The sequence below is a fragment of the Periplaneta americana genome, chromosome 3 (assembly GCF_040183065.1).
Source record: "Periplaneta americana isolate PAMFEO1 chromosome 3, P.americana_PAMFEO1_priV1, whole genome shotgun sequence".
NCBI lineage: Eukaryota > Metazoa > Arthropoda > Insecta > Blattodea > Blattidae > Periplaneta > Periplaneta americana.
Window position 1 is genome coordinate 11,005,854 of NC_091119.1, and position 25,070 is coordinate 11,030,923.

At 35.5% G+C, this 25,070-nt stretch overlaps 1 protein-coding gene across 1 annotated transcript in view; it reads right to left on the reverse strand.

Moving 5' to 3' along the window:
* Nucleotides 1-622: 622 nt before the first annotated feature.
* Nucleotides 623-25,070, reverse strand: part of Sac1 (Sac1 phosphatase) — a 34,409-nt gene continuing 9,961 nt past the window's right edge. Inside the window, exons 4-14 of the mRNA XM_069819999.1 lie at nt 23,332-23,463; nt 22,515-22,626; nt 20,926-21,113; nt 20,578-20,730; nt 18,501-18,580; nt 15,863-16,100; nt 13,873-14,109; nt 10,427-10,528; nt 8,625-8,685; nt 5,701-5,849; nt 623-2,435 (exon numbers count right to left, since the gene is read on the reverse strand). Coding sequence (XP_069676100.1) covers nt 5,704-5,849; nt 8,625-8,685; nt 10,427-10,528; nt 13,873-14,109; nt 15,863-16,100; nt 18,501-18,580; nt 20,578-20,730; nt 20,926-21,113; nt 22,515-22,626; nt 23,332-23,463 — 1,449 coding nt within the window. The 3' untranslated portion in view covers nt 623-2,435; nt 5,701-5,703. The remainder of the gene's footprint in view (nt 2,436-5,700; nt 5,850-8,624; nt 8,686-10,426; nt 10,529-13,872; nt 14,110-15,862; nt 16,101-18,500; nt 18,581-20,577; nt 20,731-20,925; nt 21,114-22,514; nt 22,627-23,331; nt 23,464-25,070) is intronic.

Below are 25,070 nucleotides of genomic sequence, written 5' to 3' on the forward strand. Positions count from 1 at the left end.
TACTTATAACACATGCTATAATTATGTGCTTCACACATGCTCCCTGTCAATGTGACAGTAATTGCAGCGCAAATGGCGGAAGAATACAATTGGGGTTTGTTTATGTTAGGATCACTTAAGAGTGGATGGACTAGTGTCAAATTATGATTGTTTCTCCCATTCACTTCTGTAGCTTTGTGCTTGAAGCATATGAATGTAGATAACCTCAGTTTCTTTTTTTTTTTTTGGTCTGATACCGGAACTGCATCAATAATTTCTTTGCCCATGATGAGTAGGCACTAATTTATTAACTTACTATAATGTCAACAATATATAGGAAAAATCCTGCATGTGAAGATATAGTCACAGTCTACTATATACAGTCGCGAAGCTTGAGGTGATTTTTTGCAAATCTCGTGATAAAGCGCTCCAAGCGGTTAGCAACTAGAAACAATAGACTGTCCACGGTCGACTTTGGACTGTGTCGTATTTCCATCGAGTGCTAGCTCGTTGCGTATTTCACATTGATGCTTGTGAAATGTTCGTTATTGGTTGTAATGAAAATGTTAATGGCTAAAATACAATAATTGGAATAATAATATTTTACTAGAGATGTAGAAAAATTAAGTTTGTTTTAATGAAATTTATTGATCACGTTTTATTTTCAATTCTGGTGGGATTATTATTGTTTAGGCCTACTTTTTTTTCAAAGGATATGTTTTTAATTATAGCTGTTAATTTTGTTGTTATTTTTATCTGTTACTTTACTAGAGATGTAGAAAAAGTCTGTTACAATAAAATTTATTGATCACGTTTTATTTCCAATTCTGGTGTGATTATTATTGCTTAACCTCATCCCACTTTAACTACGTAAGCCTACACTACAAGTACCGGTACACGTAAGTTACTCCATTAATTCATATTTCCATTATTATTGTTGTAAAGGGAAATAAAAATTAATATTTATTGGTTTCATAGTTAATTATCGCTATAATCTTGAATGAGTGAAACGATTATAGTAAATTTCAGTTCGTTTTGCACAAACAAAAATAATATTAACCTATTTCTTGCAGGTATCTTCGAGTTTATGGTGGAATTTAATATACTTCATTAAAATAATAAATTAACTTTATGCATTTAATATTTCAATAATGGAAGGAAGGTGTTAATTTTTCCAAAAGAACACGACAACGAAAGTGTAACATATTTTGTCGGCTGCTAGGAGAGAGATCTGCGATGATGAGGCGATAGTAGCAATCCTAGTGGTGGGCAACTATACATGTTTGCATTTTTACTACATATTGAGCTTCGCGACTGTATATAGTAGACTGTGATATAGTGTAGGTGACTGAAATGGTTGAAGGGAATTTCTCCTTGGAAACTGAGAAAAAAAAAGACAGGGAAATCATGCCACCATCTTGTGACGCACGTGCAAAATAAGAAGGCTAGTAAAATAAAGACGAACTATTGTGCAAAATTCACACAGTTTTGTATCTGAAAAAAAAAAAAATTAGGGAACACAATATTTCAAACAGCAATAATGAATAAAATTCCAGTAATACCTGATTTCTTTTAGAGCTACATTTTGAAATATATCAGCAGATAGGCATAATATATCTGGGATTTATAAGACTATCACTGTTGTCAGGTTTGGCAACACTGAACATAATTAAAATACAGAAAACAATACTGATCGTTATTGGTAAATATAAACGATCATTTGCTTTAATCAGATCATACAGATTAAATATTGTGACGTCTATTCAATTTTAAATTACTCATATATTCTTACGAATATTTGCACATTGTGGTGAGTTGGTAGATCTGGAAGAAAGAAGCAGAATTAATTCCTAGGCAAATCACTGAAAAGTGGCAACACTACGTCTCAACAGGTATGCTGGTTAGCAGCTGTTATGTATCTTCTTTCATAAAGAAAAAAGTCATAATATTATTCAGATAATGGACTAAAATCTGGAAAACTGTAATCTATATCACATGCAAGAACTATCAACAACTGGAATTTGATGATTACGTAATTCTATCAAGTTATTTGGGTGAAGCATTAGAATAATACTGTAATAGGGAATAAGAAGGGGCAGTAGAAGAAAGGTTCTTCTAACATTACAACTTTAAAGTAGCCACAGCAGAGACTATGGTAAAAGTTTGCTGATGGTTGATTCCGATAATATACAACTTTGGACAGTCATGTTTTGTACCTTATACATTATTTACATACAGCTCAAGATGGATAAGTTGCCACGAAGGCCGAATGTACAGCTTGCTCCTCACACCCAATCGTCTTGCAGCGGAAGTGAGGCAATATCGAAGAGAGTCGACATCAACTCGCAGGACCCACATGTATATGGATCCAATGAGTTACACAATGTCCAGTTTACTTTGTGGATCTCGAACCTCACTTGGTTTCAAAAGATGAATTTACACCTTTCAGAAAGCATCTGTCAAAGACAAAAATGTCATATTGGAATACAAGTAAAAGAAATAAACAGAATTTATTCAACAGTGTTGTCAGTGGTATGAGATAGTACAATTCACACAATTAATAGAGAGTTTTCACACCCTCATCACCAACTATATGGCTAACACTATGTTGACGTATTTGGTGACAAATGTTCATGTTTGTAAAACTTCGGAAAGAATAGTAAGGGACCAGTAAATGTATTCCTTTAACATAAGCCTCTACTATACGATATTTCCCGCTATTTAAATAGTACATTATGCAACGAGCCTATAATGGTAGTAATTAAGACGCGAGTATGTTTATGAAAAGAGCGCAAGCAAGTTTCATAATTTTCATACAAGCGTCTTAATTACCATTATAGTCAAGTTTCATACGACTTTTTATGCTCGACCATATTTCTAACTTGAAATTATTCATAAGTATTCATGCAATATCTTGTGCAATATCTCGTAAATTGTGAGATGTGCGCAGACGCGAAAGTATTGATTTTTTCCGAGAAACAAATGTCATTGACCTTGATATAATCTAGAGAGTAAAATAAACATTAATCTTGATATAACCTTGAAATTGAATTAGTCATTGAAAAACGAGATGACAAATTGAATTTATTTGAATATTATTTACAATTAACGCTAATTATTATAGTAACAGAACATAACCTTCTGCGACAGTATTGGATTTTCAGCCTCCGTGACGTTTCGCTAGTTGTCTTTCGATTGCATATCCGAGAATAATCGATACTTGCGCTTTCATATTGCTACAATGGTGTTTTCTGATTGGTGGAACACCTGAACTTTAATGAATAGGTGTACTTTAATGAGGTGCATGAAAGGGCTTCTACCAGGTGTATAATTACTACATTTCGGCATGGTCGAGCATAAAGATTTATAATCAATCATGCTGTAATTTTTTTTTAAATTCATAGCTCAATGTCTAAGGAAAGCATGGAAAAAAATTCAAAATCAAAATCTTGTATGAAAAGTGAGAAAAATACTGAGGAAGTGAGAGAGGGAGGAAAGGAGAGAGGGAAAGGGAGAGGGGAGAGAGAGAGAAATTGAATGTAATATCAATCTACGACATATACAGGGTGACCCATATTTATGTCCAACGTTTTATTATACTGTAGCAGTGAAACCGATCACGTAAAGTGACCCATTCCACTGCTAAAATGTACCGTGTTCCATACCATTAAAAGCACAAAAAAGTTGTCATTTTATTTTACTTTATTGTGTTCTCAGTACGGTCTGAAACATTTAATGTAATCAGAAAAATGTTGTTGTTGTTTGTTGTTTTCTAATGCCAGGCGTTTGACAATAAAGTCATTTGACCTCTTGCACTCCAATATTTTTCAAAGATATTATCATGACCAGCCACTGAAGCACAGATTTTGAGGTGTTCCGAATCCATTTCTTGGTTTGAGTTGCACAATGGGCAGTTAGGGGACTGATATATTCCAATTCTATGCAGGTGTTTGGCCAAACAATCATGGCCTGTTGCCAATCTAAATGCAGCTATAGACGATTTGAGTGGTAAATCGGGAATTAACTGTGGATTATGATGCAGAAAGTTCCATTTTTTCCCTTGAGATTGTGTTATCAAATTTTGTTTGTTGAAGTCTAAGTATGTAGATTTAATAAATCTCTTCACAGAGTAATACGTAGATTTAGTAACAGGTCTGTAAGTAACAGTGCTGCCCTTCTTTGCTAAAGCATCCGCATTCTCGTTTCCCAGGATTCCACAATGGGATGGTATCCATTGGAATACAATTCTTTTATTGAGTGATATTAATTGAAAGAGCATTTTAGTTATTTCTGCTGTTTGAGATGAAGGTGTCTGTTTAGAGACTATTGATAGAATAGCTGCTTTGGAGTCTGACAATATAACTGCATTCTTAAATTTATTGATGTGAAATAGAAGATTCCTGAGACTTTCACTTATTGCAAAGATTTCTCCATCAAAACTTGTTGATCCATATCCAAGAGACAGCATGTAACACCTGCAACGGCATCAGAAAAATGTAGTGTGTATCTTAAAACATTAACAATGGTCACAAGACTGTCTGTGTATGATCGAACACGAATTGCTGCTTGAATGGAGGTGTGGCAGTCCCCAATTATGGTGCAGAGATGGTGAAAGGAAGAAATGCGATGCTGGACTATAAGACCATCAAGAGACTTCATGTCAACTTGATTCGCACTGCAGTGGTTGCTAAAGGAAATGAATTGGTGGCCATGGAAGCCACATTTTGTTCAAACTCTATCATGTGAGGACTGTGATATCAGAATGGAGTTTGCGGAGTTGCTACTAGCATGGATTCAAGAGGAACCTAACCTTCTGCGACACATTCTATGGTCAGACGAGAGGAGTGTGGCCGGGTGCCAAATGAAATGCTTCTGAGTGCAGTACAGAACGTTCAGCCACGTCTGGAAAAACGTGCAGCAAATGCTGGTGCTTACATCGAATTTTAATATTGGTGGAATTTTAAGCAATCCTAATGACTGGACTATTAGTTCATGCTATTTTGATCCTGTTATGTTAATTCATTTATAGATTGACAAATCGAACTGAAACCCTGACCGAGTTACTACGTAAGCGCTGGCTGTCTTGGGGAGGAGCAAGTGAGAAAGCACGGGGGAAGGGAGAGAGCACTATGCACTATGTACTTGCAGGTCCACTCACAGTTTGTCAAACCTGCTAACAAAAGCATTAAAAGGTTGACTAGTTGCCTGCAATGCTAGCATAATGGAACCTTCCTAGCCGACAGTCGAGGCAAAAATGAAGAATCCGTTATTGTGGTAATACTGGAGAGTGGTTCTTCTATTGGTCGCGATGCCCACACACACCCTCTCAGATATTTACGTGGTGATTGGTGACTGACTGACGAGGAGCGAGGGAGAGAGAAGAAAGAAAGAGAGAGATTCCAGAAGTTGGCGTGTTTTACGGGGTTTCACTTGAAGTTGTCAAACTATACTTGTGATAAACGAATAAAAAGTTGACATAAATATGAGTTGCCCTGTATATAAAAAAACAGTCTCTCAAAAATAGCTGCATTGTTCATCACCATTATCACTAAGCTTTCAAAAATACAGGCCATTGTTGACCTGTTTCAGCCTTAGAATTCATCTAAGAGTTTCTTTATTGGTTAGCCTTCTCTCTTCTTCCACTACATTGATTTACGGCAACAATACTGCATCAAATAAAAATTTGAGTTGTGTTAATCCTGATATAGAGACTTTACTTACCTACTATTCAATCGTTGCAGTAATCTTTCGAATTTCACACAGTTTAGGGTAATCTACGAACTCAGTACCGTAGATCATAATGGTGGCAAATGTAACTGCTACCATTGAACCCCAGAATAAAAGGTACAGTAGACTTTCAGTTGTATACTCTGCAACACGAAACAAGTACTTCATTAGTTCAATATGTTTAATTTTCTTACATAAAAAGTATTGGTCGCGATGTACTCTAAACTTTTAGTATCTACTATAACTACAATAAGGTAGATATACAGTACATATGCAGCCAGAATGTTAAGGCTGGTTCACAATAAACTGAGAACATAGACGACTATGCATATCGATATGTATGTCAATAACGATATGTAAAGTCGATATTACGCATTCTGATGTTATTTGTATATAATTGACCAATGACGTTCTCTCATGAGTACAAGGCAGCCAACATAAACACAGGTTAACCAACTTCGAAATTTCAACTGAAACATTTCATTAGGTACGGTACTATAAATATGCCCATGCATCTTTATTATCACAACCTATTTTAAGTCTACCATAACGTAAAATAATTAGAGAAGAAACATTTGTAACAGAACAAAAATGAACACAACAGTAGTTATTGAATTGAAACATGAATATGTAGTGTGTAATACAACCAATACAGTAATAAAATATGATTCGCTTCAGATCGGTGCTCAAAGATGCAGCTATTGAAAGCCACGTATTCTCCTTCATTTTCTCATCTTTATACGAGGCGCGCCACTTATCGTAAATGTGAGGATTTCAATATTAGAATCTCATCAAATAAAACTTGCTCCATGATGCACAGCACAGAACAAAATAATGCATAGGTTATGTCACGGTCTTCTTGCTACAAAATACATGACGACAAAATAGCTTTTAGATGGCAATAGAATGAATCTAGTGGGCTGTGATCGGAAACGTGAAAGCCAAAGTTGAAACTTGGCCAACTCTCCGTTCCCAATCCCGGGCTCCGGCAAGCTTTCCATTAATTGTGAATGCTCACATTTAAATGTACACATTTTAACAATTTTACCGTTTTCGTTTTGATTCTCATTTCCGGTTTATTGTGAACCAGCCTTTACTTTTAACCTGATAGTAGCAGAGAGGGAGTGATAAAGACTGCCCTAGCCAAAGGGCATCATCTGATTCTATTTTTCACCACAAAAGTGAAATCATTTGGACAGAAACATTGAAAGCTAAGACTGCAGTAAAACATAGGCTCTGTGAATTTAAGCGAGCACATTTCTGAATCAGCTTTGACATTGAAATAATTCAGATTGCAGTGGTATTGGTAGATCGTAAAACACTACTGTTTGCTTCTAGACTATTCACCACCTTGTACTCTCTCCTTGTCAACCTGAAGGTCTCAGATGAAGAACAAGGGCAAGAGATTCGGTGTTATACCAAAGCTTGCACACTCCCATTCTAGGTAAAATTATTATACGAGGCACATCCAGAAAGTAAGTTTCCCTATTTTTTTAAAAAAAAGAACACACACTTTCAGGAAAACGTTTATTGGCAACAGGTACAGCAACGTTTCAGCTATTTTTCAAATAGCCACCATCAGAATTGAGACACTTGTCGTATCGTGAGATCAACTTTTGTATCCCTCTGTCGTAGAACTCTGCCGCCTGTGAATGGAACCAGCGTGTGACAGACGTCTTCAGCTCTTCGTTGTTACCAAAACGCTCACCGGAGGACAGGAATTTCTTGAGGTGCAAGAAAACGTGAAAATCGCTGGGAGCAAGATCAGGACTGTAGGGTGGGTGATCAAACAACTCCCAGCCAAATTCCGTCAAAACAGCTGCTGTGCTCTGAGCCGTATGTGGACGAGCATTGTCATGGAGGAGCAAAACACCTGCAGTAAGCATTCCACGCCTCTTGTTTTGAATGGCACATCGCAATTTTCGCAGTGTTTCACAGTAACGGTCAGCGTTCACTGTTTCACCTCTTGGAAGGAAGTCAATGAACAGAATGCCCTTCCTGTCCCACAACACCGAGCACATCACTTTCCGTACCGACAGTGTCTGTTTGAATTTCGTCCTGACCGGAGATCCACTATGCCGCCAATGCATTGACTGCTGCTTGGTTTCCGGGGTGAAGTGCGAAATCCAAGTCTCATCGCCCGTGACGATCCTGTCGAGGAACTCGTCGCCGTCATCGTGATACCGTTGCAGAAATGGCAGTGCTGCTCCTAAACGTTGCATTTTGTGTTCGGGTGTCAGGTTTTTCAGCACCCTCCTGGCACACACTTTTTTGAACAGCAGGTGCTTAGCGAAAATCTCATGCAACAAGGATCGCAATATCTGCGAAAAATGGCTGCTTTACTCCGTAATCGTGAAGCGACGGTTCTCCATGATGCACTGCCGCACCAGCTCAACATGATCATCATTGATGAGGGACGGTCGCCCACTGCGCTCTTCATCATGGACACTTTGACGACGTTCGGAAAACTGCCTACACCAGCGACGCACCATCTGCTTACTCATGATGTTCGGCCCATAGACCTGACAGAGCTGCCGATGAATTTCAATTGGCACAATGCTTTGTGCATTAAAGAACTTTATCACCGACCGAAACTCGCAGGCGGCGGAGAAGGAATAAGAGCTTCCATTTCGGACCACTGCTGCCACGCTACTGGCACCAGGCGGGACCTGTCTGGCTGGCATATGATTGATACGTCATAGATCTGTTACGCATGCGCAATTTACATGGCTAATTACGTTTACTTTCAAGGAGAAAAAATCGGGAAACTTACTTTCTGGATGCGCCTCGTAAATAAAAATATGTCCCAATGTATATTCGTGTAATCTGATAAAGGAGTTCAATATAATCTATACTGCAGCTATATAGTTTGCTACCATTTCCTACGTATGAGCACAGATTACAGAGATCTAACTTACCGGACGGAGTGACAACATTAGCGAAGAACATTGCGATGGCAATCAACAGGACAAGTGGGAACTGAAACGAAAATAATAGCATTTCAGAGGCACACAGTACTAGTATACAAAATCTCTTATCGATAAATGCATTACATATCACATGAGGGGCTAGTGTACATAGAAAGTTAGTCTGTTATCGCCCTTCTCCAACATCTCCACTACATTCGAATATTCAAAGTGCAACTAAGACTTGTTTCTGAACTACTTCTATCAAATTTACTCATTAATTCTTTGTATTTTGCTTCCTAATTTTTCTTTAGTAATTACTTTACAGATTATCTTACTGCTGTGCACAAATTGATATTGTTCATGTTAAGGTATGGTCACATGTCGCTAATTTTGCTGTACAATTTATCAACCGCAGCTGCAAGATTTGCAACCTGAGAGCTGCGTGAAGGTACGGTCACACGTCGCTGCTTTTGCTGCGCAACTTATGTACTGCAGCTGCAAAAGTTGCGTGTCGTATTCACACGTACCTGCATGCTACTTTTTGTGCTGTGCAACCACTGCAAAAGTTGCAACTGGAGGTTGCGAGTCTGTTCACACACAAGGCGCTACTTTTGCAGCCGCAGTCATGCTGCAGGTTTCCATCTGCGTGTTGACTTTTCAATATATATTTTGTGGTTATGTTCGCATTATTAAGAAACTCATGCGAAACCTTACTTATCTATTATTTGCTTTTCTATCCTAACTATAATAATAATAATAATAATAATAATAATAATAATAATAATAATAATAATAATAATAATAATAATAATAATCCGTGGCGCTACAGCCCGTGAACGGCCTAGACCGACCAGCCAGCTGCTGGTCTCACGCCCACATGCCGAAGCAGAGGTGGACGATCATCCAACCAGAATGGAGGTATCATGAGGTTAGCACGATGATCCCCCCAGCCATTATAGCTGGTATTTGCAACCGGATTTCACTACCTATTGTAGCTCCCCAAGTGCATCACGATGCTGGGTGGGCACCAGTCCCATACACTGGCCGAAATTTCATGAGAAAATTTCTTCCCCCATGAGGACTCGAACCAACACGCATTCCATAATGCAAGTCCTAGGCGGGATGCCTTAGACCGCGACGCCACGGCACGGGACTCTGTCCTAACTAGTATTACTATAAAGCTTTTAAAAACGCCTATATACTTAAATGATAACCAACAGCATATTCACGTAATCAATGTTGGCAACCCTCCTGTTTCAAACTACGCTACAGAAAATAAAAAAAAATAATTATATCGTCAGCAAATATGCTCAGACTGTGTTGTGCATTTAATAACTGTTAAAAATAATTTATTTTCATCACATCTAACATTAAAATATATCCAAACAATAAAAGTATCATTGGCACATTTGGGTGGCAACACTGGTCGCAACCGCAGCAAAAGTTTCAACAAAACTGATATCGAAAATGCTGCAGCTGCAACCCTGAGAACCCTGTTCACACGTCGCTACTTCTAAGCTGCGTGCAGCATGAAAAAGTAGCGAGCAGCAGGTTCGGCAGCCGCTACTTTTCGGGTTGCACCGTTGTTCACATGTCGCAGTACGAGAGTTGCGCAGTTTTTTGTACTGCAGCGCTGCAAAAGTAGCGACGTGTGACCGTACCTTAAGTTGTGAGCTTGTTCACATATGAGGTGCTATTTTTGCAGCCATAGCTTAGCTGCAATTTAGCATCTCTATGTTGAATCAGCACTGTGTAATTGTCGTTTATATACGAGAATTTAAATTGAATACATAATGTATCAGATTACTTACAGTGATATACTTCCAGCCTTTCTCCACATCCAGAGGACATGGTCGTGTGACTCCTTCACCATCCTCTACCATATAGCGACCAAGAAAGAGATCAATTGAATCCTGAAATCCAAATTCAAAGAATTTTAACTCAAACTATTTGCAATTCTGACAATTTCAAGGATAGGCCTAATATGCGAAATGATCAGCAACTTGAAACTGCAACTCACGGCCTCCTTCCTGAATATAATAAAATCACAAAATTCACTTGCTTACTTTCTTTTATCTACGTATTACTCTGTGAAAAGATTTATTAAATCTACATACTTAGACTTCAACAAACAAAATTTGATAACACAATCTCAAGGGAAAAAATGGAACTCTCTGCATCATAATCCACAGTTAATTCCCGATTTACCACGAAAATCGTCTGTAGCTGCATTTAGATTGGCAACAGGCCATGATTGTTTGGCCAAACACCTGCATAGAATTGGAATATATCAGTCCCCTAACTGCCCATTGTGCAACTCAAACCAAGAAATGGATTCGGAACCCTCAAAATCTGTGCTTCAGTGGCTGACCATGATAATATCTTTGAAAAATATTGGAGTGCAAGAGGTCAAATGACTTTATTGTCAAACGCCTGGCATTAAAAAACAACAACTTTCTTTTATCAGGGTCTGCAACCTCAACAGTAACTCTTTTTAACATGTGTGTGTGTTCATAAGAAAAGGTACCAGTTCCCGAGAAACAGATTTCGAGATAACTGATAATAAAGAAAAATGGGTGAAATTTTGTTATTTAAATTTTTTACTTCGGAATATGTATTATATGTCTTTCTTATGTTAAATTTTGCCGTACCTGGTTAACATGTTTTGGCCTGTTACTGGCCTTCTTCAGAACTGGTTGTTGCTGGTCTTGGCGCCTTTTGTTTTGTTTCCTGTGAGGGTGTGTTTGTGTAGTGTAATGTGGAGTCAAAGAGTGTGCGTGTTCTGAAATTGAGATGTGTGTTGAGCATTTCATTTGGATGTGTTTTTGTGTTTTTATTATATTTCGAACACATCCAAATGAAATTCTCAACTCACAACTCAATTTCAGAACACACACACTCTTTGACTCCACATTACACTACACAAACACACCATCACAGGAAACATAACAAAAGGTGCCAAGACCAGGAACAACCAGTTCTGAAGAAAGACATATAATACATATTCCGAAGTGATATGGTGTTAAAAGTTGTGTAATCAAGATGTATAAATTTTTTACGTTTTTATATTCTTTCTCTTTTATATTTTTCTTATACAGGATGCGTCAGAAAAAACAGATGGATTTCAAAGTATCGATACGTAGCGTGGGGAGGGATAGAGTGAGGGGGACCACGACTGTTGGGTCAGCCAGAGAATGGTCTGGTTACAATGTGCTTTCATCGTAGAGACATTTTTTGAAAAATGAAGAGTCTGTGATCGCCACTCAGGACTCATTTTGACATTGGACGTCACGCTAGGATTCCAACTCGGAATACAATTTTGCGGTGGGTGGCTTCATTTCGTACCACAGGTTCAACATTAAAGAAGAAATCACCTGGACGAACACAGAGCGCATGTACACCTGCAAATGTGGAGACAGACAGTAGGTTGTCCGGCCACCTCAACGATCAGCCCGCAAACATGCTATAGCACTGAGATTGTCCGAGGTTACGGTAAGATCTCGCGCCCTACGAGTTCTTTCTTTGGGACCATTTGAAGGCGTAAGCAACCACATACACTGGACGAACTGAAGACGGCAATTCGTGAAGAAATCACGGCAATCCCACCATGACTATGAAAGTGACGACGAACTTCAGAAAACGCCTCGATGCCTGTATCGAAAGCCAAGGACGATGTTGTATACCATAAATAAACTGCATGTATTGGTGAATCTGTTGATAACAATAAATTTTTGATTTGACGAATCCTTACAATTTTCTTGCCCTGTGAAATCCATCTGTTTTTTCTGACGCACCCTATACTATTTTTATTACTTAACACTGTTATAACTTCAAACTTTTGTTCGTGTACACACTATATGTATTGTATGTTTTAAGAGAATGGTCACTGGTCAAGTTTTAAGCAGCATTAGATATATAAAAAAACTCTTCTATGTGTAAATTAAGCATAGTATAAGTGTTTCAAAGTCACAGGTAACAAGAAACACTGGAAATGTTTATATTTAAATCAAAGGTTTCGCCTTTCCTTTCTGCATAATATTTTCCTCATTACTATAAAGAATAAAGACAATCTATGTAATAATAAACTATTCTATAATCAACAGACTCTTTCAAGTAATGTAACTTTCACAAACATTCTATGCAGTTTTTGCATTAATGAAAATCTGCCTTGTAAGGTCACACACTAAATAAAATCTACAGGAAAATGTATAGCATTTCTCAACTTAGTTAGTAATATATTATTTCAATGTACCGAAGTACATATGATATTTCCATGCAGATATTCTGCGTCATCATACGATGAAAGAGTAATGGAACGGAGAACGAAGAATTTTTCTCCGTTCCATTACTCTTTCATCGTATGATGACGCAGAATATCTGCATGGAAATATCATATGTACTTTGGTACATTGAAATAATATATGATATGCGTAAATCACGTCGTGATTTGATTTAAGACGGCGCTTATTCCGTCGGGTCCCGGCCAACTAGTCACTCATAACGAGTGCACCTCAGCACATGTGTGGACTTCGGTCCGATGTCCATAGACACCTATGACATAGTGCAGAGGGCGGCCACTAGAGGGAACCCAAGAGTTGGAACTCAATCAGAGACAATTCTGTCCAACGCCGGGATGGGTATCCGGTGTGGCTTAGTGGATAAAGCATCAGCACGTAGAGCTGAAAACCCGGGTTCAAATCCTGGAGAATTTTTCTCCATTCCATTCTCTTTCATCGTATGATGATGCAGAATATCTGCATGGAAATATCATATGTACTTCGGTACATTGAAATAATATATGATATGCGTAAATCACGAAGTGATTTAAGACGGCGCTTATTCCGTCGGATCCCGGCCAACTAGTCACTCATAATGAGTGCACCTCAGCACATGTGTGGACTTCGGTCCTATGTTCATAGACATCTATGACGTAGTGCAGAGGGCGGCCACTAGAGGGAACCCAAGAGTTGGAACTCAATCAGAGACAATTCTGTCCGACGTCGGGGTTGTATCCGGTGTGGCTTAGTGGATAAAGCATCAGCACGTAGAGCTGAAAACCCGGGTTCAAATCCCGGCGCCGGAGAGAATTTTTCTCCGTTCCATTACTCTTTCATCGTTAGTTAGTAATATTATGTCTTCTTCAAATATATAACAGCAGGCAATAAACACCACAGAGTTTGCTGCTTGAGACTAAGTGAGTGAATTTTTGTTAAATCAAATATATGCAAGGAAAAAACTGTATTAAAAAAATACTCACCTGGCGGAAACCATCTGCAAAATTATTCTTATAGTATCTAGTGAGTGAATTGATTCCGTCTCGAACAAGTCCCCATCTCGTACGTTTGCCAGTACGAGTGAAGTCTGTTTTCAGGGCCCCTGTTCCAGAGTATTGGATGCTTATAATATCTGCATTATCTGCCCATACACTTTTGAAAAGGGATTCAAAGTATAACTGATCTTCAACCTTCTGTCCAGTTCTAAGGATTCCCAGTTTCTGTAACAACAAAACACATCATATGCTTATACACTACTGTACTTACAATCACAAAAAATCTACCAGTCTGTCTTGTTCAACATTCTGGATTTAGTTTTACTAAATATTCAACAAATTTAACCCTACTGCAGACGGAAATATATCTTATTACCTGGATGCAGGTAGTCGAAAATATTTTCAAATTTGAACATTTTCAGGAGATACAAAAGCATCTCACGTCCTAGATTTGTGCTCAAATAACTTTTTTCTTAACACTTTAGCTAGAATGAATGTTGATGGGAATAAGTGGGGTTTCTCTTCATAATATCTTGAGTCTACATATTTAGAATACGAAATCATATATAACTAGGGTTCCCAGATGTCCCATAAAATACAGGATCATCCTGTTTTTCGCTAATATGTCCCGTTGTCCCAAGAAAAGTCTTCGGGACAGCTTTCCGTCCAGTATTTTAGAGTTCTAAATTGAGAAAAAAACGGAAAAGTTACAATGTCTATTCTATATTACAAATTACAAACATCGCACTTCATCATTGCATTCTAGATGAACCATTATGAAACAATTATTGTGAGTTATTAATTTCTCAAGGCGAGTGATGGTAACACCAAACGTTTAGATGAAGTCCGGGTGGATCTTTTTAAAAGTACTGAAGGAGAACTCTCAAATTTGAAGAGGGTAATGGAGTTCATTATGTGTATCCCTGGAACAAATGCGTGTGTCAAAAGATTATTTTCTCACATGAATGCTCTATGGACTGATGATAAAAATAAATTGTCTGTAAAAACAGTAAAATCAATGGTCGTTGTAAAATGATTCTTCAGTGAGGATTGTGTTGCTTTCCATGACATGATTCTTCCAAATTTACAATTGTTAAGTGAAATTCATTCTTCAGAGAAATATCGCAAGGCCAAGGCGGATTGATTTATAAGAATATTGTCACGTGAGTAAGTATTTCTGTAATAACTTACTAAAAGCAATTCAAAGACAATTTACATACAAGCTTAAACTTAATGCAAATATGCTCCCTAAGAATTTTGTTTACTATTTGTTTACTTACCCTTAGTTAGTAAAGTGTTTGTGTCATAAACTTTGCTACACACACACTTTGAAAGATTGGCATATTTGATGGATACGCATACTAAACTTACTAAACTTTATTTCTGTAACTGTAAATTTAATTTTATTTCCTATTTTATTTTATTTTATATTCTCTTATAGGCCTATTAATATTATATCTGAACTGTGACCAAACACGAGCGCTGCTCATTCAGTCTCAAATTTTGTTAATACTACTGTATCTCCTTTTTTATATTGATTGTATTATTTTATTTCTATTTCTCTTGTTTGTTTGTTATTATATTCTTTATTCTATATATTTAAATGTAAATAAATAAATAAATCAATAATAACTGATAAGTGTCCTGCACTTTTTTTCCAATATATCTGGGAACCCTACATAATATAACTCAATTTCGTAAAAAAAAAAAATGGACATGTAGGGTTTTTCAATATTGTGATTAATTTAGACAATGACTGTAAGATGTTATTAAGTGTTAAGATAAAAGCCATTACAAGAAAACCACACACAAACGTACTGAACATTTTTAAAGAAGTTAATTTCATGGTGTTGGTAGTGGTGGCAGTGATGATAATAAGTGCTGGACAAGCTTGCTCAACCCATCTATCTGTGCCAATGTCACATCAGTCTGTGTTGGATAAGCATGCATTCTTTAGGCAGTGTTATCAGGTACAAACCTGCATAATCTGTGTCAGGCTTCGCCTTGCCAACATGCTTTGTACGACGTTAGTTCGATCCAAGCAGTCCACACAATTGGTCCGGAACACCCCATCCTGAAGCGATACTAATGTTCCATCCCTTGTGAGCAGGAAGCAACCGAATTCATCCTGCTCATGAGCTAATCTATCAATCAATATACTAAGACGATCCCATCGTAGATGTCTACATTCTGCATGGAAGTCGAATGACTCGTACCTGTAAGACAAATTTTGGCCACATTAAAACTTAAATATTTATCAAACTCTAAAAAAATTGAACACACACCTTAATTAAAATATAAAGTAAGTCAGAATAATAACACTTTACTATTGACCTTGCACAAGATAGAATGTGTATTTGTATAAATACTTTCCAGGTCTTTATATCAAACGATTAATAGAAACCTAACATTAGTAAACATCTCTGTTTGGGGTGATACATTGAAAGATTGAAACATGAACAAGAGCTTCTATTGAACGAAGCTAGGTGGCCATAATTCATGTGACCACAATTCTTGCCACCACATATTCTCACCCTTATTTCCTGCAGTTGACTCCATATTTTTTCGGAAATTAACCTCAACTTTTCTTTCCAAAATATGAAAAGAAATCCCATTTGATTTATTAAATTAAAAATTAAAAGCAGGGATGGGATACAGCGTCATATATTTGGACACTACTGTTGAACTGCTTCCTACCTTCGATGATTTTAAACGTTTCTTGGCTTAATAATTCTATCAACAGCTTCAGTTATCTACAGCCTGCAAAATATGATCGATCACACTGAGAAAGTGGAGAATGAAAAATGGAGAGACTCATAATGTATTTAAAATTATAGCCTAATAACACAGTCTACTATATACAGTCACGAAGCTTGGGATGATTTTTTGCAAATCTCGCGATAGTTGCTAGCCGCTTGGAGCGCTGTGAGTACTAGGAACAATAGACTGTGCCACAGCCATCGTGATCTAATACAGGTCATAAGGCAAACCATGTAACTCGCTTAATCCGATCATGAAGGGCGGCGTTTCAACCATATAAATTAGTTGGAATGCATAAACAGTAACATATGTTTCTCTAAAATGTAGTGTAATAAATTAAGGAAGGTAGATGTGCTAAATTGAAATCACAATATAAATTCGTTTTTATTAAACCTCAAAATAGCTTCCATTCTAAACTTGAAATGCTGACACGAACAGATTATGTAAACATGTAAAATTCTTTTCACATTAAAATAACACAGTTTTGTAATTATTTCTGCAACATATTATGCAACAAGAAGTAAACGGAACTTATGGACACATTACACTAAATAAAGTTTAGCAATGATACGCAATAAAGTTATAATATAATATTTCACTGAGCTCCATACACTGAAATAGAAAACCCGAACAAACATTACGCCCTGGTCTAGATCGAAAAAGCATTGACTGTGCCATATTTCGCATTTTTGTGAAAAGATATGTAAACTGTGAAATGTTTGTTATCGGTTGTAATAACTGTAAATGGATAAAATACAATAATTTGAATAATAATATGGGACAAGGAGACGTTTGTAGTACTATAAATTGTAAGAAAAATAGGTTAGAGTTATCCTTCTTCCGAAAGATCCAGGAGAATATAGAATATAATATATATTTTATGAAAATAATATATAAACCTTATATATTTCATATTTCAATAGTGGAAGGAAGGTGTTATTTTTTTTCAAAAGAACACGATATCGAAAGTACAATATATTTTATGGTCTGCTAGGGAAAGAGTCTGTGACGAGGCGATAGTAGCGATCCTGGTGGTGAGCAACTATCTATGGATGCGTATTTCAACTGTCTATGTTTGCATATTTAGTAAGTATTAAGCTTCGTGACTGTATATACTAGAATGTGCTAATAACCTCCTGGAAAGGCTACCTGTACGAAAATATATAAAAATATCTCTAATTTCGCAAACAAACAGTCAGTTCGAGATTACATTTTCTACAATCATGAATTCACATTCTTGGTGCAATATAATGAATTGAAATTTAACACAGCAGAAATACTACATATACAGTACATTATTTACTTTATATGTTATTCTTTAATTAAATGGTGTAATTACATACCAGCAAAAATCCTATTCCTAATCTTTCAAGGATGGGATATTTGTGTATTACAATTATCAATAAAAGTCAGAACATAAGATATTTTGTTATGAATATTACTATTATCATTAATACTACCATTATTAATGCTGTTATGAATACTGTCTTAAGAATGTTTTCACTATAACAGTACATTATCACAATGTTTTCCATAAAATGTAAGAATGATTAGAGCAATGTGCAGTTTAATATCTCTGTAGATATACAGCAAAAAAAAAAAATTCTAAAAAAAAAAAAAGTATTATTTATATTAAATAATTAACACAAAGAAAAGTGTAACTGTACATCTTTCAAAAATTTTGTTAAGATGCTGTAATCAAGTCGAGTAGTGTCTTCAACAGAGCCACATATACTAAAAGAGCTCCTCTGTAACCTACAGATGGTTATCGAGATGATAGTAACCTGTGTTGAAGTGGTGGTATAGATCTGGCACCCAATTTAGAGCATCCAGCTTTAAAATGAGATGCATTTTACCTAATGTTGGGGTTGCCCATCCGGTTCACCATTTCACCATACGATCTCTCCAAAATACCTTCCGCTCCACTGTGATCAACCTAAAATAATAAACCATGTGCATTTTATCAATCACTCAATTAATTTTAAAAACCGTGTGTTATCATTAAGTAGCAGATTTCTATGTAATTAAATATTATTTTTGTGTGTGATAAAACAGAATTAACAAAGTTAAAAATTCCGAACATGAAGTTTCAAGTTTAAAACTCGAATTTTATTTCACATAAAAACACATATTTTCACAAAAAAATTATGTAAATACATATTTTCTGGAAATCTATTATAAACACATAAATCTGGAGATTTTTACTTAAATAATTTTTTACAAGAACTTTTAAACAAACTAAATCAATTATGTCACTCAGAAGTACGTTATCATATTAAGAATTCTTGGTTGCTTCGTGTTTCTAAGCGCTGTGTGGTGTATCCATGATCATTTTTGTAATAGTATCGCCTCAAGTTCTGAGAACTGCTAGCCAGCATATCAGTGTTATTATTAGAGAATAAATTAACATGGACAAGGAGGAGAGATCTTGCAACACATAATTAGGAATGTTTATTGTTGCTGAAGATGATTTCATTCCATGCATTGTTTGTGAAACACAACAGATAAGAGTTCGAGTATGAACATTATTTAATTTAAACAAATCTCTCCCCTCTCGCTCATGTCTATCAAGTAAGGCAATACGTCTTGTTGTGATTCCCTGCTATCAGGCTTTGTCAATCGATATCCTTAAAGATATACTGAAAGATGGTTGTTTAAAAAACGATTTGGCTTTCCTATTAGCAAATCTAAGCATTTTTGTGTGACACCATAAAAAAACTCGAAACATCCAAAAACCTGAAATCTTTGCACAAATACTTCAGAAAGAGATGGAGATATGAGAACAGTGACCTAGTCTACCTCTATTGAAAGTTGGAACACAATGCGAAACCCTTATTAAGTTTTATGATTTTCCAAGAAAACTTCCACCTTGTTGTCAGCTCATCTTCCTAGCATATGGAATACATACTTTTCTGGGATTCGTCCCCTTCATCCCTTATAAAATAGCCATGTCTACACCGTGTGCAAGTGAGAGCATAATTGCCGTCTTCTCTTTCTAAAATCTGGTAATTCGATTACAATAGGGGCCAGTCTTCTGTTTCGACCGCTGTACTTTTGCAGTTGCAGTTTCTGTACTGTTTGTATATGAAGGTTGTGTGTTTAGTTTGATAAGGAAAACAAATCAGTTTTCTGTGGTCTGTGAAAAGTGTAAACTCCTTTATATCATATGAGAATTTGAGAGGTAAACTCAGTGAAACGTTTGGGTTTAAATTGAACGATCATGGAGAAGTGCTTGACAGAAAGTTTCTTCATGTTTAGTGATGCAGGAAACATTGTTACTAAATGTAGAGCAGCGCTTAATTCGGAGCATGTGAATGCACTCACATGTTTAAAATCATGGATGAAGCAGTATTAACTAGGTGAGTCTTCATACTTTTTGTTATTTATGTTTGTCTCAAAAATTCCCGGAGAAATTGACACAATCAATTATAAGCCTCATAATAAATATGTTAGTAATTAATTAAAAAAGGTTTGTAATATAATGATACAACATATACAGATATACAACATTTAATACTTATGCTTATCACCGAACACAAGTTAAATTTAACAATAATTGTGTATTACAGTATATTAAAACATTTTTTTTCAAATCGATCAAAACTCGATTAATCAATTAAATATTTTGATCGATCAGCATTAATTTTTTTAACTTTTACCTTATTTGATAAGTATGTAGACTGAAAACTATCCAATAAAGTTTATTATACATATACAACTTATCTGAAAATATGACAATGAAAAATTTCTTAGACTTAAGTGATGTTGTATAATGTGGAAATTTGTCAAATTTGGAAAATACATAATTCAGTCCTTTGCGATTCTGTTTTGAACAAGTTTTACAGTACAATTGTGTTTAAAGTTCTAGTCTTGTAATTTTTGTATACTGCAATGTAAATTTGATTTGTAATTTCAAGCTGAGACAATACTCACCAGGTTGATAAGAACCTGCCTGCCATAATTGAAGATTTGGGTATCAAAATGTCGTGAAAAAGCTTCTGCATGGTTCTCATTCTGAAGCCTTGGTTTAGGTTTATACTTGAGATTGGGCAGTTGATTCCAGAACAAAGGTACAGATCCACGAGTCTATTAACCAGATTACATACAAGAAATTAGAGAAATTACACACTACAACTTGTAAGATACCAAATTTTAATTAGTGCGAAAATTATTTTTATCAGACAGCACATTCAAGAAGGTAACTTAATGTAATTTTATGACAGAAGATACGAAGTTTAAACTCGTAAGATTAGGCACAAAATATGTTTATGCAATACCTACCTGAACGAAAGAACTTTTATCTCCTGCATACTCCACTATTTGCTCTGTCTCAACAAAGTTGGCAACATTACCCTGAACATCGATGCCACGTGTAAAAAGCCTAGTACCAGCCCGAAAACAACAGCGACGTGATACAATTGTCCACAGAAATGGTTTGCCATTCAGTGAACACTGGTTAATGGAGATAACTGGATTAACTTAGTTAAGAAAACACACAGAACTGAAGAAGTGACTGATTACATACAGATATTGATCTTATTCCAAATTATTAAATAAAAGAAAATTATTCTCTTCGTTAATTCTGAAAAGATCACACCTTGCAGTTGAACATTTTTCTCCCAAATAATAATAATAACCGACAATAATAATAATAATAATAATAATAATAATAATAATAATAATAATAGTAGTAGTAGTAACAGTAGTAGTAACAGTAGTAGTAATAATAGTAGTAATAGTAATAATAGTAGTAGTAATAATAATAATAATAATACTAATAGCAGTAGTAGTAATAATAGTAGTAGTAGTAACAGTACTAGTAGTAGTAACAGTAGTAATAATAATAATAGCAGTAGTAGTAATAATAGTAGTAGTAGTAGTAGTAGTAGTAACAGTACTATTAGTAGTAACAGTAGTAATAATAATAATAATAATAGTAGTAGTAGTAGTAGTAATAATAGTAGTAGCAGTAGTAGTAACAGTAGCAATGATAATAATAGCAGTAGTAGTAGTAGTAGTAGTAGTAGTAGTAGTAGTAGTAGTAACAGTACTAGTAGTAGTAACAGTAGTAATAATAATAATAGCAGTAGTAGTAATAATAGTAGTAGTAGTAGTAGTAGTAACAGTAGTAATAATAATAATAGCAGTAGTAGTAATAATAGTAGTAGTAGTAGTAACAGTAGTAATAATAATAATAATAATAATAGTAGTAGTAGCAGTAATAATAGTTGTAGTAGTATATTAGTAGCTTCTTCTTCTTAGTAAGTTATTTTACGACGCTTTATCAACATCTCAGGTTATTTAGCGTCTGAATGAGATAAAGGTGATAATGCCAGTGAAATGGGTCCGGGGTCCAGCACCGAAAGTTACCCAGCATTTGCTCGTATTGGGATGAGGGAAAACCCCGGAAAAAACCTCAACCAGGTAACTTGTCCCGACCGGGAATCGAACCCGGGCCACCTGGTTTCACGGCCAGACTCGCTAACCGTTACTCCACAGGTGTGGACAATATTAGTAGCAGTAATAGTAGTAGTAGTAGTAGTAGTAGTAGTAGTAATAGTAGTAGTAATAATAATAGTAGTAGTAGAAATAGTAGTAGTAGTAGAAATAGTAGTAGTAGTAGTAGTAGTAGTAGTAGAAATAGTAATGGTAGTAGTATTAGTAGTAGTAGTAGTAGTAATAATAATAATAATAATAATAATAATAATAATAATAATAATAATAATAGTAGTAGTAGTAGTAAAAACGCACGCGCACGCACATACACACACACACAAACGACTCTTCATATTGTTTCTTTGATGACCAAAGATATTTTGTTAAATTGTCTTTAGTATAAGATTCTTTTCTATTTGTAGTTGGAAGGATACAGCCATGCAACAGTGGTAAGCAGAATCTACACAGTTCTGGTTGATTTGCTAATTCTCGAAGTAGATGTCCATTCCACACAAACCTGAGATCTGCTCTCTCATGGTAAGGCATCTGTGAGCATAAGAAATAAATATCAACTATTAAAATACAATTAAAATGGAAATAATTTGTTGTGAAGCTAAATACATTTCTTAACTGACACTACAAATATGACTACTACTTATCTATGTTCTCTATGATGAATTAATTAATTTATTCATTTGCTTGTTAATTTTGTCTGGAAGGTGTTTCAACATCTACCCTACAGCCCAAATCTCGCTCCCATCTTTTCTTACACCTCAAGAAATTCCTGTCTATCAGTATTTTCACAGTGACAGAGACGTGCAGATGATTGTCAGACACTGGTTCTGATCCCCAGGCGGCAGACTTCTATGACACAGGGATACAAAAGAAGATCCTAAGGTTTGACAAATATCTCAATTCCAGTGGGGAATATGTTGAAAAATAGCTCAACAATTGCTATATCTGTTCCAACATCTCTCTCCATGAAACTGTGTTTTCTTTCTCTAAACAGCCCCAGGGAAACTTACTTTCTGGATTGGCCTCGTATATAATAAGAAATAAAACATTAAATATGCAAGAGACAAAACAAACCTTGGACATCAAATACAAAATTTATCTGGAGGTAATGCAGAGTTCTTTAAAATTAGTCCCGCAACATCAGTTCGAATCTCTTACTCAGGATTTCTCTGTTTAAGCGAAATATTTATGGTTGTTATAGCTTAAATGAAGTTGCAAATCTATAAGCTTACATACCTGCAGAAACTCAGGTGAAGTGTTGTGTAGCCTTTGCAATGTGTGGGTGATATCATACGAATATGAGAAGTACAGGTAAGGTGTATTGAGAGCACACTCCACCATTGAAATGTATAATTTGTTTTCCGAGATCTGTAATACAAAATGAACATGTGAAATGCAAATAACGATTTATAAATTACGATATTTACAGTACATTATGATTTACAATTATTTAAGATAATGAAAATTTGCAGTAGAGTAAAAAATACCAATAAAAAAAAATATATATATATATATATATATATATATATATATATATATATATAATTTGAACTGGTAATGGAAATTACGGGTAAACGGCTGAACGGATTTTAATAAATGACCCGTCATTTTGAAGTTTGGAACCCAAAAATTTTAGAAAAACAGTAATTTTCAGTGAAATTTCAGTTTTCCTACATCATTTTCCTATTTTCCAAAATCCATCTCTCGTCAATTTTCAGAAATAATGGCTTTTAGAGAATAAAACAAAACACAAACACACTACAATAAACAATATCACACGAAGATGGCTCAGATTCTCTGACCTCATAATACCAATATGTCAATCTTCATTTGTGTAACTTTTTCAGAATGTTTCTGTAATATTGGTTATTAAAAACTTCAAGATTTACTAAAAAAAATTTACAGGTCAGATTCTCTGGTGTGTAATTTTCTGAGTACAGCTGTCTGTATTTTGGATATTAAAAACTACAAAACTTAAGAATGTTTGATGACATTATTACCATTAAAAATGAAATATTATTATAGTGAATACCATGATGTGAGTATTTGTAACTTATTATACAGATTGATGCTTTATTGATGATATGAAAGTGAAAGCTTTCGGGGTTATATAAGTAAGCGTAGAGAATATCTGAAGTCAGATCTTCATTTCTATAATATTTACTGAGTGACGGCTATATAGTAGTCTATACAAAACTTAAGTAAGATAATATTGTTATTAAAAATGAAATATTTTTATAGTTATTAATCAAGTGGTACCTATAGGTCTTTTCCATATATTTAATGAAACTCAAGAACTGAAGATGTATAGGTTCAATAAAAAATATTTAGCACAAAGAAAACCATTCAGAGGGATATGTTTTATTATTATGGAAGCAAATAACTTCCAAAATGTCTGGTATTCTTCAATGGAAATAATTTTGAAAAATTTTAATTTGAACTTCTAATGAACTTAGTTTGCAGCATTTGCTGCACAAGCCACTAGTTAAAAATAGAATCAGAAAATTCAATTGTAATTTAAACTGAAGCCCAAGTGTCGCCATGAAATCTGTAGAGAACCCTTCAAAGCTATCATAGCAATTTCCTTAATTGTTGTTGTTGGGACTCCAAATTTATGACAAAATGAGACAAATTGTTTTGTTATGGTTCCTCTAGCGCCCACCATTAATCCGATGACTTCTATATCCCTGAGTGTATATGATATTTTGTAATATTGGATAGTTGGTTCATAAATTGCTCTTTTCTCAGATTGATTCTGATGCATCTTGAATCTGAGGGTTGGATCCAGGATATAACCCTTTGTCTCTCCAGGTTTAAATCAGTGCTGTTCAGTGGAGTGACTACTACCGCGGAGGAATCGGAGATTGCGAATAAAGCTCTCCACCGGTGATCTCTGGTACTACCATAGGTGGAACAGGGGACATACGGAGGGATGTGGGGGTTCGGAGCGAAGCGACAGTTAGCTCAAGGACGAA